The 17,665-nt window shown below is 40.6% G+C and overlaps 1 protein-coding gene across 1 annotated transcript in view; it reads right to left on the bottom strand.

Annotated features, from left to right (window-relative positions):
- The window catches only part of PTPRZ1 (protein tyrosine phosphatase receptor type Z1), a 131,589-nt gene extending 123,137 nt beyond the window's left edge, over nucleotides 1-8,452 (bottom strand). Inside the window, 1 exon segment of the mRNA XM_033058203.2 lies at nucleotides 8,263-8,452. Coding sequence (XP_032914094.1) covers nucleotides 8,263-8,320 — 58 coding nt within the window. The 5' untranslated portion in view covers nucleotides 8,321-8,452.
- Between the last annotated feature and the right edge of the window lie 9,213 nt (nucleotides 8,453-17,665).

Below are 17,665 nucleotides of genomic sequence, written 5' to 3'. Positions count from 1 at the left end.
TATATAGATTTTCAGGAACTTTTTGTCCTTGGTTTGTTTTAACACAAACAACACAAACTGAAAGTGTGTTAGAAAAAAATCCAAAAAACAACACAAAGTCAGTTTTTCTGCAACATTGCAAGATGCATGGAATGCAAAGGTAGTGACCAAAGTTCAAAGATTTAAAGGAAGAGATAGGCACAGATCACACAAGATGCTCCCCAAACTCTGTGCAAATGACAGGTGGATGGGTTGTGTCGTGAGACCATCATTTGGAATGACATATCACAGACACATTACTGGAGTGCTCCAAGAAGCTGGAAGAAGGCTCCTGGGCCTCCCAGGAAGTCCCAGCCTGACAAATTTGTTAATTATCAGACTTAGATGTGCCTATCAGAATTAGACTTGCAAAAGGTACTGACAGAAATATCTGGCATACACTTGAAACTAAATTACTTTTTTAAATGGCTAGAAAGAGATCAAACACAGTTGGTCAGTTTGGGGATGGAGCCAGAAGAAAAATTTCCTGGAGTAATATTAGGTCCCTTTTATAAAGCCATCTGTTACTCTGATCATTAGCTATTTAGTCACAGCAAGCAGATGATTTTCTTTTTGGGAACTTCTGCTGAAATCATAGCGTTCAGCGTATAAAGCAATTGAAGAATCAAGTCTTTTTTTAAATGCTGATTTTAAAGGCTTAATTTTTCCTCAAAATATTTGCTTTAGCTTTCAAAAAGCTTTCAGTTTCTTTGGTATATGCTGCCCCTGCAGAACATTACAAATTTATCTTTTTTAAGGATTTGACAGCTTTGAAAAATGGCATTCTTTTTGGAAAAATGTTTTCTGAAGAATTATGATACAAACCAATCTAAACCTCAATGAATTCAATAAATCCTTCCATTTTATTTAGGAAAATATTTCATTTGGTCTGCATAGCTTATTTTTAAAAAAATAATCTATTCTAATTAAAGAACTTACCATGACTTCCAATAAAATTTTAAATTAGCCAGGAATTCTTTGTCACATTCTGTTACAGAATTTACAAAACCATGTCTTTCACTAAGATACATTTGATGTGATTTATTTTCATGCAGCATCCTTTATTTATAGGATTTCGAAGACCAATTTTTGGTTAACATGATTTTCACACAGTAACAGTACTCTGGAGTCTCTTATTTTGCCCTTTCACTGCCCCTGTTTAACCACTTCTTCCCTGCTTTATTCTTATCCTATCTCAACAAACACATAAATGAGGCAGAGAAAATGGATAACTTTTCAAATGCTACCTACTTTGTATTTCAGCCTTCAGGTAATCCAATATTTAGCAGAAGTTTTTGGCAATGAGGATGACAATTCCCAGCCAAATTACTAACTGATATAGTGCTCCCAAAAACTCCTAAAGAAATCTCTCACTGGTCAGGTGAGAAGTGCTACTCGCTCCATATAGAAATAGAAGTTTAGCGAAACATAAAGGATGGTAAAAAAAAACCCCAAACATGTCACCTTGTATGTCTAACTGGATGCTGTAAAAATCTAGACAAGAAAATAGTGCTTTTTATATGGCAAGTAGCCAAACCACATGTAGCCTATTTCTCAGTTGCTGAATCTGAAGCTGTGGTGCAAAAGATGTATTGAATGTACTTTTCTAAGCCTTGACTTAGAAAACAATTGAAGTGCAAGATGGCTTCAGGAGAATTACTCACCTGCCAGACAATAGCAGTAGTCTCCAGGACTGCTTCACTGTCTTTAGGTGATCTAAGCAGCTGAATGCAGTAAAAGCAACTGGCTTGCCCAAATGGTACTCAGCTGACCAGGATGGTTGATGTAAAATGCTGAGTTGGTGGGAAAATATTTGAGCTTTGCCCACCTTTGAGAGGTTAATCTTTCACAAGTGCAGCCTAGAGCTCCCTTCTTTAAATAAGTATCCCAAACTATTAAAGAAACAAGCAAAATCTGATATTTTTTAGAGCACAACCAGAGAAAAGGCAGGGATAGTGATTTATGCATTGTATCTAGCAAGTAAATAATGAAATACTGAGTACGGGCAGGCATAAGAATTCATATTTCCTATCTTGTTGTAGCATCATACTAATTCAGAATTCTTGCTTCAGAAGCCTGAAGTGAGTGCTTAAGGAACAGTGAGAAAAAGGCAGATTTATAGGCTGGAAAATTATTTTCTCGCAAACTCTCCCAGGTTCCATTTCCGGCTCCAAAAATTCCTTAAATAGATGTGGTTTCCAACTGCTTAGCTGCCTTCTTTCAAGACTTTGCTCAGAATCCTCTCTCTCTTTTTTTTTTTTTTTTAAGATTTAAAATAATTAGCTAAATTGCTTCATATTACACAGGAAGTATGAAAAGTCTTCTCATTTGGCAAAAGCTAATGGTTGGAAACAGAGTAGGTTCAAACCCCTTTATCTCACATCAGGTCTTCTTTCTAGACTGACTGGGTAAAAGGCTTCAGTGCTTCAGTGACTGGGCTACAACATGAGAAGGTGGCACAGCCATCACCTTGTCCTTTGTCCTGAAGTAGCAGCAGCCAGATCACACCTGATTCTGTCAGCATATGCATTCAGGGAAGCCTTACTGACTTAAGGTCCAGGAAAGTCATATGAAAGGACATTTGCATGTGGATCCAATGATGCTTTGCAGTTAAAGAGGCACTGAGAGACAAATAATAAGGTCAGGTAAGGCACGTGCAGGAAAGGAACTATAGCTGCCTGAAAACTTTCCTGGAAGCCATCAAGGTATGAGCTGAGTCAGGGAATCTTTGATTAAAATTTTGGCTTCAGATACCTAAGCTCCACAGGCATCCTACTTCCATTGTCCAGTGTTCCTCATCAGATGTAGGACAGTGTTTTCATCATCCTCGTGACTTTCACCACTATAATGATTTCTGAAATTAACCAACTCAAACAATAGTTCCTGGGGTCCTCAAATAGAAATGGAAAATGCTGATTTGTAGGGTGAAATATAGTTACTTCCAGTGGATGGAAGAAAATGAAGGTCAAGTATGGACAAGATGTAGAAGGCAATAGGAGCTTTCTAGAGGCATGCCTCATCTAGAAAAATCTGACACTTTTACATGGTGTCTGCTTTACTTTAAAAAGTCTATCATTTCACCTCTATCAGATGTGCCATAAATACGAGCCAGTGATGCAAATAAACCCTCACCTTGTTTCTAAACTTTCCAGTTATTTCCAGTTTAGCCTCAAGACTGAACATCAGTAATTTGTATTCAACAAGCAACCTGCACCATACCTTCCTACAAAAGTATTCTGTCACCAACAGTTCCTCAACAACCTGCAGGAGCCAAGTTTCATTTATAGTCCTAGCCTCTTTGAAATATTTGCTATCTTTCATTTAGTGGATCTTGTTTATTTAATACTGTAAGTCCTTTTCTTCCTGTAGATTCATCTTTCCAATACAGAAGACTTGACATGTATTCAAAAAGGTAACTTTTGTCTTTATGGGAAAAGAAGCTTATTGAATAGCCAAAGGATGTCTTGTACAGGAAAGCCACATAAATGGTGCAAGAAGCTGTGAGAACTGAGCTGTTAAATGGGAGCTGGGGGCTCCGGAACTGCCACAGACTTCCAGGCCCTACGGGGAATACTGAGAAGCACAGCACATTTGAAGAGGAATTGAAATTGTCAGGGAAAGAACAGAATCTGTTCACCCTTAAATTCCTAATTAGAGATCTCATAGTGGGAAGTGGCCACTTAAATGATGAGCACTGAAAATCTAGGAAACAGCCTTCCTTAAGAAATGGGCAAGCGCCTATTTTCATAAATTAACATCCTAATTTACAATACAGATTATAATGATAATATTTTCAAAATACCATCTTATTTTATATATATCATTTAGTTTCTCTCCAGGAATCCAGGTAGAAGGTTAAATTCAGAGATGAAGTAAGGCCAAATGCAACTGAGAAAACTCTCTTTATAAATTGTATTGATTCAATGTTGAAAACCACATAACTATTTTAGATAGTTATGGCCTACAGACAACTAGTGAGCTGAGTAAATGTTTAGCTAAACTGACATTAATTTTTAAAAAGCATTCATTTCATCACTTTTCATACCTGCCAGTATTTGAACCTAAAATAAATCCATCCTGTATATTTACATTTTGATATATATAAAATCTTTACGGTAAAAATATGCAAAACGTATATATGGCCATAATGCAGATGGTTAAAGTAGAATATAACCAAAACCCCAAATATTTAACCATAATATAGATGGTTAAAATCCATTCTAAAATTCTTATTTTTTGTTTAGCTCTTATGTTAAGATACAGCAGGGTTAAATTTCTCCATAGGAGCCACGTATCATGAGCCATAGGAACATATAATCTTAAGCATAAAATGTGCTAAAGCATTAGAAGTAGTATACATTAACATTACTGTGTGGTAATTCAGTTTGAAGTGGGCCAAATAACTGGCCTAAAAAAATACTGTCAAAATAAGAGGTCAGTGCAAAAAAGAAGGATCTGATCCCACAGTCCTTTAGCAGTCCAAGGGTTTACTGAGTCTAAACATGTGGACATGAGAATGACTACAAAGTGTGATTGGATTTAGGAAGCCAAAGGGGCTCTCTGCTTTAGAGTCTCATAATTTTAGTTGTGACCATCCAGTAAAGAGTGCAGGCAAGTTGCTTTCATGTTGATAGTGAGATGCATGTTGCCTGAAACCTTGGAAATACTGTCCTGATGTTAGTTGTGTAAGAAAAATAAGAATATTTAGGGAACTATTACCACCTTTGTGCAAATACTAGAATACCAGATACCAGAAACAAACTAAAAATGAAAAATCTTTTTTAGATAGTGAGAAATTAAACTGAGACACTACTAATTAAGTGATTCATAGATTAATGAGTTCATTTTGAAAGGCAAAAACCTCAGTTGAGGCAAGACAAGTGACAACAGTAGGATGCAGATTAGCAAATTCTAGAGACACTTTTTACTTTATTTGGGGAAACTACCCATACATTTTGCTAGTGAGAGCATGGAGTATTTTTAAATCTTGCCTAAATATTTACAGTTCTTTGACTCAAATTTAACCCCAATTAAAGCGTAATTTGTATAAATATGTTCCTTTTTCTACGAAAATTTTCTTGCCTACACAGATTCATAAATAGACTACTTATTGAAAAGGCTCTAGATATTATTTCCTTAGGAACAATGTGAAAAAAGGCACAAATAGGGCACACCTCAGTCTTTCAGGTTGTATGGAACACATCAGTAAGCCAGGGCAGATTTTCAATGAGTATCTTAGGTCTGAGATATATGAAGGCTGAAGATTACATATTTATAAATTTCTCATTTAAAATAAAAATGTAAAAAACCAAATGAATTGTTCATGTAGGTTGGGGTTTTTTCCCTTTAATCTCAGTGAAAGAAAGAATTTAACAGGAAATCTCTAACCACACAGTAGCGCTCACAAACAATTGCATAGGATTTCTTATGAGCTTCTACTTGTGACTGAATAGCATCTCACTCCACAGGTTCCATTGAACTTCACTGAGTGACACTCACTGAGGGTACTCAGATAATACCCTGCTCCATAAATGATTACATCAGTACTTGATGTAATCCAGTTCCTTGGCTTCACTAAGACTGTGAAGGAAGGTTCTGTTCATAACTCAGCAGGGGTATTAGAATTAAGCTCCTAAGCATTTCTTCAGTAAAGCTGAAGAATGAGCTGTCACCGTCTTGTCATTCCCAGAAGAACTTTTTGCCTCCCTCTGCTCTAACAGTTTATTCCTCAGTGAGGCTGACTTGGCTGACTTGGCTGACTTGGATGCCTTGTCTTTTTCAAACACTTATGAGACAGATTTCCCTGATGAATCTCCCAATCAGATTCCCTAGGATGGACCACATATAAAGCTCTGTACCAGACCAGCTAAGGACTCAAAAACATTTTTGAAAGTACAAGCAAATGAAGCTGGGATCTACACATTGCCTAGCCTCACACTAACAACTATAGGCTCCACAATGTGAAGGCAGATTGCCATGCTTTCCAGCAACAATCCATTCAGGAGAGCCCTAGGTCTCTTTTCTTCTGCACCAGAAATATTTAGTGATAAGAAACAGACAGTCCCATGCAGTTCTTTTCTCTCATCAAACCCCTGGAACCATATATTGGTGATATGCAATAATTTATTTTATATTTTATGAAAAAAACTGACAAAAAACACAGAAGAAAATTATATCAGGATTCTAGTATTTGTTTCTATGAACTAATGCTATCACATTAAAGCATATTTGTAATGGAGAGATAATCAAACAGGAACATATTCAAATGAAATCTGATTAAATCAATCTAATAGCCTGTACAGGGTATTCATTCTTGGAACAATCATACTCTTGAACACAATGAGAAATCTAGCTCATGAGTCTTCAGAATGATGCACCACTGAGACCAAATCACATCTAGAAAGGAGGTCCTCTCCAGGTCAGGTTTGAAAAAAATAGTGCATCAGTCTAGGGAAAAAAAAAGCAGCTGCACTTACATCATATGTGTGAGTAGAAAACCTTTTTCCATCCTGTCAGATCTTGTAAATTCATGAATATAACATACATATGCACAGCAAATACCTAAACATAACATTACATGAAACCAGCTTATTCCCAGTAAGATGCTAGATGAAATTATTTAAAACAAACAAAAAGGGTTACAAGAGTTATGTTTATGTCTTGCATTGCTTCCAGTGTGATAGGACCACCTGAATAGGGAAGTTCTTTCCAAAATTTAAGTTGTATTACATTATGATCATATCATCATATACTTGATCGGCTCTCAAATATTTTCCTGTACCTCTACACACATGTAAAAGCACCTGCTAATTTTTTTTTCCTTTAAGCAGACTTGGGATTTTAAGAAAGAGGTTGGCAATGTCAGAAAGACATTATTAAAACTTAACAGAAGTTTTTTAACAGGCCATTCTTTGCCATAGTATATGAGAATTACTGGAAGTAAGAGAATTGGAGTAATCACCCTATTTTTAGGAATAGGTTAGTTTAAAAGTGACATTAAAATGTTATTAATGCCCTTACAAAGACTATACATTTTAACTGAAGACCAGTTACATTCATCACGTTTGTAGTTGAATCATTCCATAGTGTTTTCTAAAAAGAGGCAACAGTATTTTTCCCATAAAACAAAAAAGTAGTTTTCTCTAACTAGCAGAACGTGGTACAAAATTGCTTTCATTGAGAGTGAAACTTAACCCCGATCTTTGTTTATAGAGCTGCATGGTTTCAGAAGCAGCACCACCTATTGGGTGACAAATGTAGGTTAGTGACTACTTTGTCACCACAGGCCTATTGTAAGACTGGTTTTGTACACAAGGAGGTGAAGCTCCCAAGTTCCTCATACTGAAATATAAGCAGACAACCGGTATTTTCCAGTGATCTATTTGATAACAGCTTATAAATTAGACACCATCATCCAATAGGATACAAACCCTACCACATAAGCTGTTGGTGTTTATTTGATGAAGTACTGCAGAGAGCACTTCTAACAGCATTAAGTGACTCACGCTGGTTATAATAACCATCCTATCATGTAACAGGGAATGGCATGATTTTTAGGATGCACTCCAGTTGCACAGGTCTGCATGAGCTGAAAATGAATTTGGTTATGTAAGCAGTCCTACTAAAATCTATATATGAATCCATATTCTGTATGCGGGGCCCCACGTGAATGAACGACTCCTATTTTGCACGGTTTAGGGCAACCACTGACGTTACTCGTTCATGGAGAACGAGTTCTTTTCTGAAGCGAAATTTTGCACCGTTCCCTTCTCTTCGGAACAGCTAATGCGAGAGCTTCAAGTCACATCTCACATCCCACATCCCCAGAGAAGCTCGTGGGGAATCGGCATTGCTGGGGCATAGATTTTCTCTCTCCCCCTGTCGCCGGTGCACAGCCGGTCCCTCGCCAGCGGGTGCCGGCTGCCCAGCGGAGCCGAACCCCAGGGAGGGCTCGGCGGGGCACTGGGGGAGCAGAGGCGAGGTGGGCTGGCGAGCCCCGCTCGGAGCAGCCCGCCAGTGCCGGCGGTGGCGTGGGGCACCGCGCATCCTCGGAGCCCGGCGGCTGAGGTAAAAGGGGTAGGAGAAACGCTCCCACCCGTGCTGCTGACAGCGTGTTTTCGCTGTGTGGAACAGGCACGGACTGCGCCTGCATATCTAAGGAAAAGGGATCAGAGGGACGAAAACACACCCGGGGAGAAAAGTTGTTCCGAAGCCCGAAGATGAATTCATGCAGACATCACTCACCCACTCTGAGGATACAGATGAGCTGGATGCAGGCAACCAAGCGCCCGAGAATGAGCATGTCCAAATCGTCCCTCGCCTCCTTCCGACTGCCTGCCTGCCTGTCCGGCTGTCTCAGCCTCCTGCCCGCCCGCCGGCCTCCGCGGGCTGCTGCACCTCTCCCCCGCGGGGATCCGGCTCCGCGACCGCGCCCGGCGGCCGCCCCCGCGCCGCGGGCGGGCGGGATCAGCGGCGCTGGGAGCTGCGGGGCCGCGGCTCCGCTCAGCGCATGGCGGGGCTGCGAGCGGAGCGGGGGAGCGCGGTGTGCCCGGGCTGGCTGCTGTGCGCGGCTGTCCGCTTGATGTGTCTGTCGCGAGTGCGTGTGTCGCGTGTTTGTGTGTGTCTGTTTGTCGTGTGTGTCTGTGTGTGTGCGTGCCGTGTGTGTCTGTGTGTGCCGTGTATGTGTGCGCGGGGGGGCGGAGACCGCGCTCCGCTGGGCGGGCGCGCACGTGTGCGCGCGTGTGAGAGTGCGTGTGTGTGAGAGCGAGAGCGTGTGTATGTGTGCGTGAGAGAGAGTGTGTGTGTCTGTTTGTGTTTGTGTTTGTGTTTGTGCGTGGGAGAGTGGCTGCGTGTGTGCGTGGATGGGGGGTGCGGGGGTATTGAGTGCAGCAGTGCGCACCTGCGGGCGGGAGGAACAAAACCCCCTGCCCTTCCTAAAAAGCAGGAGGTGAGGAACGGCAGCCTGGGGACCGAGAGGAGTTCACGCCACGCTCCTGCGCTGGCGGGGAGGGAGCGGCCCCGAGCGGGAGCAGCCCCCGACACCGCCAGCCTCCCCTTGCCGTGGGAAGAAAAGTTTATTTCGAGGCGGAGACGGGGAGGTGGCTCTGGGGTTCTGGAGGTCAGCGAGGTGCGCGGCCGGTCAGCGCAGCCCCCGGAGCAGTCGGAGCCCAGCGAGGGCAGGACCCTGTCGGGCAGCGATCGGGCCGGGCCGGGCCGGCCCGCCGTGGTTCGGGCGCGCACCGCCATCGGCACCGCGTGGGAACGGGCGCGGGGCAGCGGCGGCGCTGGGAACGAGCCGCCTCTGAGGCGGTGCCGTTTGCTGGCTGCTCCCTGCCCCGGGAACCGGAGGGGTTGCGTGTTCCCTGGGAAATGGAGTGGCAGCGGGGGAAGGGGCTGGAGCAGCGGAATATCATTATCCGACCGAGAAGTGGGTCAGGGCGCAGGCAGTGCCACCGTTTTTGCGGGAAGTCAAAACAAGACCAGAAAAAAAGAAAGCAAACCCCACCCAAAGCAGAAGTGAAAAATGAAGGCAAACAAGCACCGGGTTCCGCGTATCGGGGGAAGTGCGGGCCGGACACCGGGCCGGGGGATGCGGAGCAGCACGCGTGGGTCTGGTGCGGGGCCCCGGCTGAGCCCCCTTGTCCCTGCACGCACCCCGACCCGGCGGGGTGGGCACCCTGCCCTCCGGGTTGAGCCTGCCTTCCCACGACCTTCCCACGCCGAGCTGAGCCCTCATGGGAAAAGATAAGTTGGGGCTGGAAACACGCCTGACAAACACAAGAGATTTTGGGAGCGTTAGATGGTACACACGGTCCTCGGCTTCATCCCAGGCTCGCCGAAGTGCAGCCCAGGAGCCGTGTGAATGGTCCTTGTGTTTGTGACACTGTTTGCATCCGAGGGAAACGCTCTATTCTGCACGGATGTGATGTGACTTTTAATGGTGGGCAACTTAAGTATAAAAACACTTGGTGCTTTATAGGTACCCTACTCTACCGAGCCTCTGAGTCTTCAGGCACAGGAGCTGCATCTGCCAGCTTGTCCTTCAAAGAAAACAAAAAAAACCATCCTGTGTGTTTCTCATTTCAATTTCCACCTGCTCTACCTGGCTTTTTAGGATGTTATGAGCTATCTTGACATTAAACAAAGTAGAAGTTTTAGAGTGGATGAAAGTTAGAGGAGAAAGTGCCAAGATGCTCAAGCAGTCGATTGTATTTGGAAAACAGACTGCAGATGTGTCTTCTCATGCAAGGTCAGCATCTTTCAGAGTACTACAGTGTACATACAATAGAGGTTGGTTCATTAGGAGAAAACTTAGCTTGAGTGACAGTTCTTGTTAAATAGACTTTCGGTATAATGGGAAGAAACAAGCTTCATGTGCTGAGCTCCAGCAATAAAAATCTATTTTAGGATTGTCCTAAGGTAAATATTAAAGATTTTAATCAGCTGATTTTTCATGTTATTTAATGAACCTAAATGCCAGGAAAAAGCTATAGTGATTTCCAAACCCATACACAGACAAGCATGCACCAACACAATGACAGACATGTGGAAGACAAGATACTAATACAAATAGTCCAGGTCCAACACCATTTTTCAATTGGCTTAGTTTCTCAGTAGGAGTAAGAATAATACAATATTGCATGGAAGTATGTGTAGATATTACTGTAATATACAGAAGTATCATTGTAATGCACAGTATAAAGCCAGAACCTGGAGTAATGCCTGACTCTCAGGCTGCACTTCTGCTTGGCTTTTCTCTCAAGATGAGAGGTAGATATAGATCAGTTATGTTGCTTCTAAGTATGGATGAGCTTGCAGTAGCTTCCACATTCCTCCTCTATCCGTGTTGGAGCCAACTTTTGAGCAGTTTGCTGACTTTTTAATCTCTCTGTAGCCATCTGCTCCCTGGTTTGTGATAGTCTAACAAGAGTAAAGGACCTCCTCTTAACAGCTGCTAACATGATTAACTGCCCAGGTACGTGCTGGAAAAGCTTTAGAGAGGTCAGTGTCTTCCTTTCTAACAGGGGTTTTTTTTATTTGTGCCATGAGTAAGTTACCCATCATGAACACATCCACAATGAAGGTTAAATACAGCATTCACAGAGGGCACTACTATTTCCTAGTTTTTCACTGTAAATTACTACACAGGGAGAATCTGGACTGACATGGTCGTTATGCTGATAGTTTCTCTTTCAGTAGGTAAAATAGTGCAGTATTTTAAAAAGTGAATGATAAACATTTAAGACAGATCACCAGTGAATTTGTTAGACTATCCATAATTACAAACCTTTACAACAAAATATAGCCTCCTAAAAACATGACAACAGGTGCTTACTCTAAGCAACTCATCTGCAGTTTTATAGCCTATAATACAGAGATAATTAGCATGGATTAGAAGGTTCATCTCTGGCCTTTCAGTGTGTGTGCATAGCTGGTCAGAATAAGAATTAAATTATAATATCCTGATGTGATAATACTTCACAGCTGCTTTGAATAGGTGTCAGTGGTTTAGAAAATGCACAGGACAGAGGCTACTACAATTCCCATCTGGTTCTTGAACTGAGGAACAACTGGGGAGAAAGCTCTCTATGGTGTAGGAAACACTTGGCTGTGATAGGGTGACACTTCATATTTGTCTTCAGCTGCCAGTTCATGATGTTTTACCTTGATCTGTGACAAGAAAAATTCACAGACATTAATTTGGAAATAAACAAATATGTAAAGAAAATAATTAACTAGCTCAAAACATAATTTCTATTACTGCTTCTTCTCTCTGCTGTATGAAGTATAAATAATTCAGAACATGTCACAGGAGCAAGCAGATATGAAATGGACTTGTAGCTAACATTGCAGATTTCTGTTTCTTTGATGACTTAGCAATGAAAATATGACTTATTTTCCTCACTATACTGTATAGTAGATATGTTGTGGATTTTCATAACGCTTTTTTTATTACACAATATTTTTACTTGTACTTTTATGAAAATTAGCAAATCTTCATAAGAAACTGTTCCCTGTTTAGTTACTGTTTAAAAACTTTTCTCCTTTTGAAAAGCCTTTTCTTTTGTTTTCAAATTTCTTGAATGTTCAGTTTTATTTTCCCCCCGATGTTAAATATTTTCTTCAAATTGGCTCTTTTATCAATTGCAACATTTTATCAGGCTAAATGAACTTTTTCTTACTGTATTTTCTTTTGTTTATTTCCAGAGTGAGTCATACCATGGTTCCTTCAGCTTTTATTTTTTTTTCAGGCTTTGAGTGCTTTATGGGTGTTTTTTCACAATAATGTCGATTTCCTGTAGCATTTATCTTTTCTTGTTTTCATTTTCAGTAATGTCTTTGATATTTGTCAAATCAGTTTTTGGGTTTACATGCAGCTTCTCCTCTCCTCTCCTCTCCTCTCCTCTCCTCTCCTCTCCTCTCCTCTCCTCTCCTCTCCTCTCCTCTCCTCTCCTCTCCTCTCCTCTCCTCTCCTCTCCTCTCCTCTCCTCTCCTCTCCTCTCCTCTCCTCTCCTCTCCTCTCCTCTCCTCTCCTCTCCTCTCCTCTCCTCTCCTCTCCTCTCCTCTCCTCTCCTCTCCTCTCCTCTCCTCTCCTCTCCTCTCCCCTCCCCTCCCCTCCCCTCCCCTCCCCTCCCCTCTCCTCTCCTCTCCCCTCCCCTCCCCTCCCCTCCCCTCCCCTCCCCTCCCTCTCCTCTCCTCTCCTCTCCTGGTACAGTCAGTTAACAAAGAGTCTGGTGGACTTCCACCTTTAATTTTTAATTTGCTGGAGAAAACCCACAAGTAAATATAAAATACTTAAAAGATGTGTTCAAAAGATGTGTTGTCCTGGCAATGCCTGTCACTGCCATCATTAGGAGTATCATTCAGACACATGATACAAAACCAAACAAAAACACAAATTCATTAGGAGTCATGCTGAAATCAAATGCGTCAGATCTGTCAGGTTAAAATACTGGTTTTCTTCAGAGCATTTACTTACTGCTATGGGTGTTTAATATTGAATGCCCCTTTACATGGAGAAGTGTTAGCTTGGGATCTCAAACTTTTGTTTTGGTAATATCAAGATACAAAATGAAAGTAAACCAACTGTTTTTGTGTACCTCAATTTTGTTCGGCATGTTGGAGTTTCAAGATTATTCAAAACCTGTTAACAGATAAAATTTTCTTTCATATTTTAAATTAATTCCAATTTTTGCACTCTATCTAGTGTTACTTTCATTTTTAAAATTGATCTGAGGTATTACTTTCCCAATTCATCTGCCCTTTTTGAAAGCCCTTTTTATCCCTTTTTTATCCCTTTCCTAAAAGAGAAGATGTAACCCAATTGGTTTTCAAAGCTAAACAAAATGGCAGTACATTTATATATTTTTTCTCAGAAAAAGATCAAAATTTGACAGTTTGATAGCAACCAGGTGCCATCAACTCTTGGAAGGGTTGTGTGAGAGACCAAGTCTATTAATATACTCTGGTTTTATTATTTTCCTTTCCTGTAAGAACCAGTTGAAAAAAACTGAACTGTTAGATGCACTAAAAAAACCAGGGTTTACACCTGTTTTTTTAGGCAGCTATCTGTCTGGCCTAGCCATGGAAAAGGCTTCATCACCACATCCTCTGGCAAAGTGAGTGATCTAATGAAACATTTGTGTGCTAAAAATCTTATATATTGTTTTCTCCCAGCTTTAACAGGTGATTGTGAAATAAACACCCCATTCCCCTACCAACTCTGTGGTTTTTGGCAAAACCAGTCTCTGCCTAGCTGATTCTTTTTACAGCTGCCCCTGGTTAAATCTGCTGAAGAATGACTTTCTAACCCCACTATGTATTGGAGCAGAGTGATTATAGAGTGTGAGAAATAAGCAATGATCGACCGAAAGGCAAATTTGAACATTTTATATACACACACACACATTTATATGCACATACACACACATACACACACACATGCACACACATACATACATCATGAGTGCTGAGTCAAACTTGTCTGCATTTCCTTCATACTTTTTTTGGCTCTTAGATCACAATTTACTCCTGCAATGTAGCACTCAACACTACTACTTGACACCCGCTGCTACTACTCAACACCTGTTAAGAACAAGTGTTTCCAACATATATATTGTAAGTTCTATCTTTTCTACACAAAACTTGTCTGTGAAGAAAGATGCACCAATGGCTGAGTTTCTGACTATATTTTCATCTCTGTGAGAGCCATGGCCATGCTGCAAAATGTTCTTACTCCAGCTGCAAATCCTTCCTGTGTTCTAGACAAATGGATATGCCTCTAGGGGCATTTGGTTGTCATTCATCCTGCTATAGAGCAAAGAAATGGAAGGAGGAAATGAAAATAATATTTCATACTCCTATTTAACGTTTCTATTAATTTCTGCTTGGATTATTAAATGTGAAACTGGAAAGAGAAAGCACGGCTTTGACCACACTATCACATCATCCCACTGCCTGGTTACCTGTTAGCAACACAGTAGTTCCCTGCAGAGACAGATAAGGCTAACATCTGAAATGATAAATGAAGAGTGGGCAGGAGTGAATTATTTAACATCCAATTCCCCCCAAGCCTCCAAACACAAGGTAATGTGACCTCCTGGGTGGTTTAGCTTTTGCTCAACTTTCTATGGAAGGCCAGGTAGAAGCAGGTCTGCCTTACTGCTGGGGACAGTGGCAGAGCCTCTCCCAGCTCCTCTGCAGCCTGCCCAGGCACTCAATTTGGCTCTTCACTTTGAGACACATAAGGCACCCACTGTCTTTCATGTCACCCACGCAGTGAGCTGTGCCTACAATTTCACGTGTCCCCTTCCCCTCCTGCTCTTACCACTGGTAAAGCTCTCATTACAGAGTGTAAAGAGGCAGTTTCTGTGCCAGTGAAGAAAATTCTTTCAGTCAGTAACTGCAGAATAAGGCACTGTTTTCTGTGGTGTCGATGATTAAAAGGCTCTTTTTCTGCTGCCTTCTTTTAAAGATAGTGTACATCCTGACAGGAAATCTGGACAAATGAAACCAAAATGTATACTTCCAAAAACACCAATCCAAAATGGAAAACGCCAGTGCATGCTTAAGCTATGTATTAAAGGCATAACATTAAAGGCATAGACTCAAAGAGTTGGTCATGCAGAGTAAATCCCATTCCTACATATACAGCAGGCTTTGACAATAGCCCATTTAATAGTAAATAATAAATAAAATAAATAAATAAATAAATAATCTCCCTGGAACAAGCCATTAAGCTGAGATCTACTAGGTCAATTCCAGCCAAAAGCAAGTTGGCACATTCACAGATCATATCAAAGAGTTTTTCCTACTCTGACGTCACATTTAGCTTTTTTTTTTTCTGTTTTATTTGTGAGTTTGGTGGCATTCTTCTTACAGCTACTCTGACCTACAAGCACAATAGATGTGAACTCCCTGGAACAATTTATCATAATCATCATGCTTCAGTAAACATTGTTGATGATGCTGCAGAGAGGAGTTTTCAAATAATGCATATTGAATGGTAGGAAAAGTTCACTGCTGGAAAATGAAGCATTGGAGGTTTTTTCCCTTAAATGCATGAATGCATGTTTATAATTTTATTCTCTTTTTTTTTTTGGTTGGTTGATTGGTTTGGTTTTGGTTTTTTGGGGTTTTTTTTGGTTTTTTTTGCTTATAACAAATTGTAGCACATTTACAATATATGTTTGAATTTTAGCTGGAGTAAGAAGCTAGTTAGTTTATGGAAATGAATTTGTGATTATGACTGCTATTATTCTCATAGTTTTAAAATCTAAGTATATTTGAAATCTATTATTCAACTGTGGATAAAAGTACACAGTAACAACAAAAGCATGCTGATATGCCATAGCCCATATCAAAAATAGCAGCTATTTGTCAGTATTCAAGGTATCCACAAAATATATTCACAACTCCTTCTTTTGACAGTATTCCATGTTGCTCATTCATTGACAGGAAAAATAAACAGAGGCAGACTGGATTCTAGCACATAGAAACAAAATGCCCAAGTTTCTCAAATAGGGAAACAAATAATTAAATAATGTTCCTTATTAATTCTAAAAGCATTTCTGGCAGTCATTCCATTGTAAAGGTTTTTAAGATTTCAAAACCTCTGTTGTTACAAGAGAAACTTCTGAAATTTGAACAAAATATTATCAGAAAACATGGACTTCTTAGTTTTCTAGTAAAACTTCAGAGCTACCTATCAACTATATTAGCTGAAGTATGTAAAATTCAATAAATACAAATAAATATGTGACACTTAAATGGAAAAGAATTCTATATCTTACAAGAAAATGATGAGATCTGAGATTACTCTTGCCAATAACTATTTGGTATTCAGGGTTATGATAGACAGTTGTATGAAAACCTTGCTCAGTACTTGGTAGATGTCAAAAAATGGCAAAAATTTTTAAAAGAGAACAAAGCAGAGAACATCATTACTTATGTCACTCAATGAATTCTCTCCTTGTTTAAAGCTTCTAATTATGACTGAAAGAAAATTACTCCTTAGGTTCTGTTGTTTGGGGTTTTTTTCCTCACCACACACCTTCAAATACCACAAATTTTTTCTCCAAAGAACACTTCAAAGATGAGGTGAGATGGCTTCTATGTTTAGGGAAGAAGAAGGAATATATTTGAGGGAAAAAAAAGAGTTTGAGATTCCTCAGTCTGGAAGAGAGACATCCCATGACCAAGGTCTGTAGAACCAGATCAGTTCATGGAGAGCATGGATGGAAACTGCTCACTTGTCCAATAGGAAGAACCGCTGGCAGCAACTAAATCCAGCATTAACCAAGTTTGAAAAGATTCCAATTACCAAAGTTCTGTCAGTCATTACATTCAAGCCTGCGAAAATCCTCGGCAATGGTGTTCTGGATTCAGTGTATTTAAGACAGTTCAAGGGCTGACCAACAAGAGTTTAGAAGATTACTAAAAGCACATGAACCATCAGTCTCAGTAAATCTGAACTCAGGATTAGTCAGTCGTTGCAGGTTACCTGTGGGAATTATTGTGTACCAGTGCCCTTTTTCTCTTTTATGGGGACCTACTAACCAATGGAGAAAGAATTGTTGCTTTCCCTGAGCCAAATGACACTTTTGGATTGGATTGTTATAGGTTCATTCTTCACAGGCAGCTAAGACCCTTAGAGGTCTTGTTGGTGACAGCCAGGACCACTCCTGGCTATGACAGAAGCTATGGTGTGTTTAAATACACCAGGATAAAAAAAGGTAACAGTGTGTTTACCATCAGACCATCAAATATTCTGACATCAATAAAAGGGTGTGCCATTACGTTATGCGTTTATCAAATGTCATTTGCTTATTTTAAAATGCATCTGGAAAAAAATGCAGTCATGTTCATGGGACTAAATTGCAGAAGAAGGCTAAACCCTTAAGTAATTTTAATCATTAAGGTAAGGGTTAGGGACCAATTAAGTGAATGCTAAACAACCATGTGTAAGGTATGCAGGGAGATGACAGAGCCCTGGCTTGAGGGTCACCTTATTGAACGTGGTATGAGACATTTTCTTGTGGGACATAATGAATAGCAGGGGAAGAAGCTGTCAAAAGTTAGAAATAGTACTGCAAAGGTTGGCTGTGTTTCACAGTTAGTTAGGGGTGAGTTACATAAGTTGAAGAGT

The sequence above is a fragment of the Catharus ustulatus genome, chromosome 4 (assembly GCF_009819885.2).
Source record: "Catharus ustulatus isolate bCatUst1 chromosome 4, bCatUst1.pri.v2, whole genome shotgun sequence".
In the NCBI taxonomy this organism is placed as follows: Eukaryota; Metazoa; Chordata; class Aves; order Passeriformes; family Turdidae; genus Catharus; species Catharus ustulatus.
This window is presented reverse-complemented; position numbering and strand designations above follow the sequence as displayed.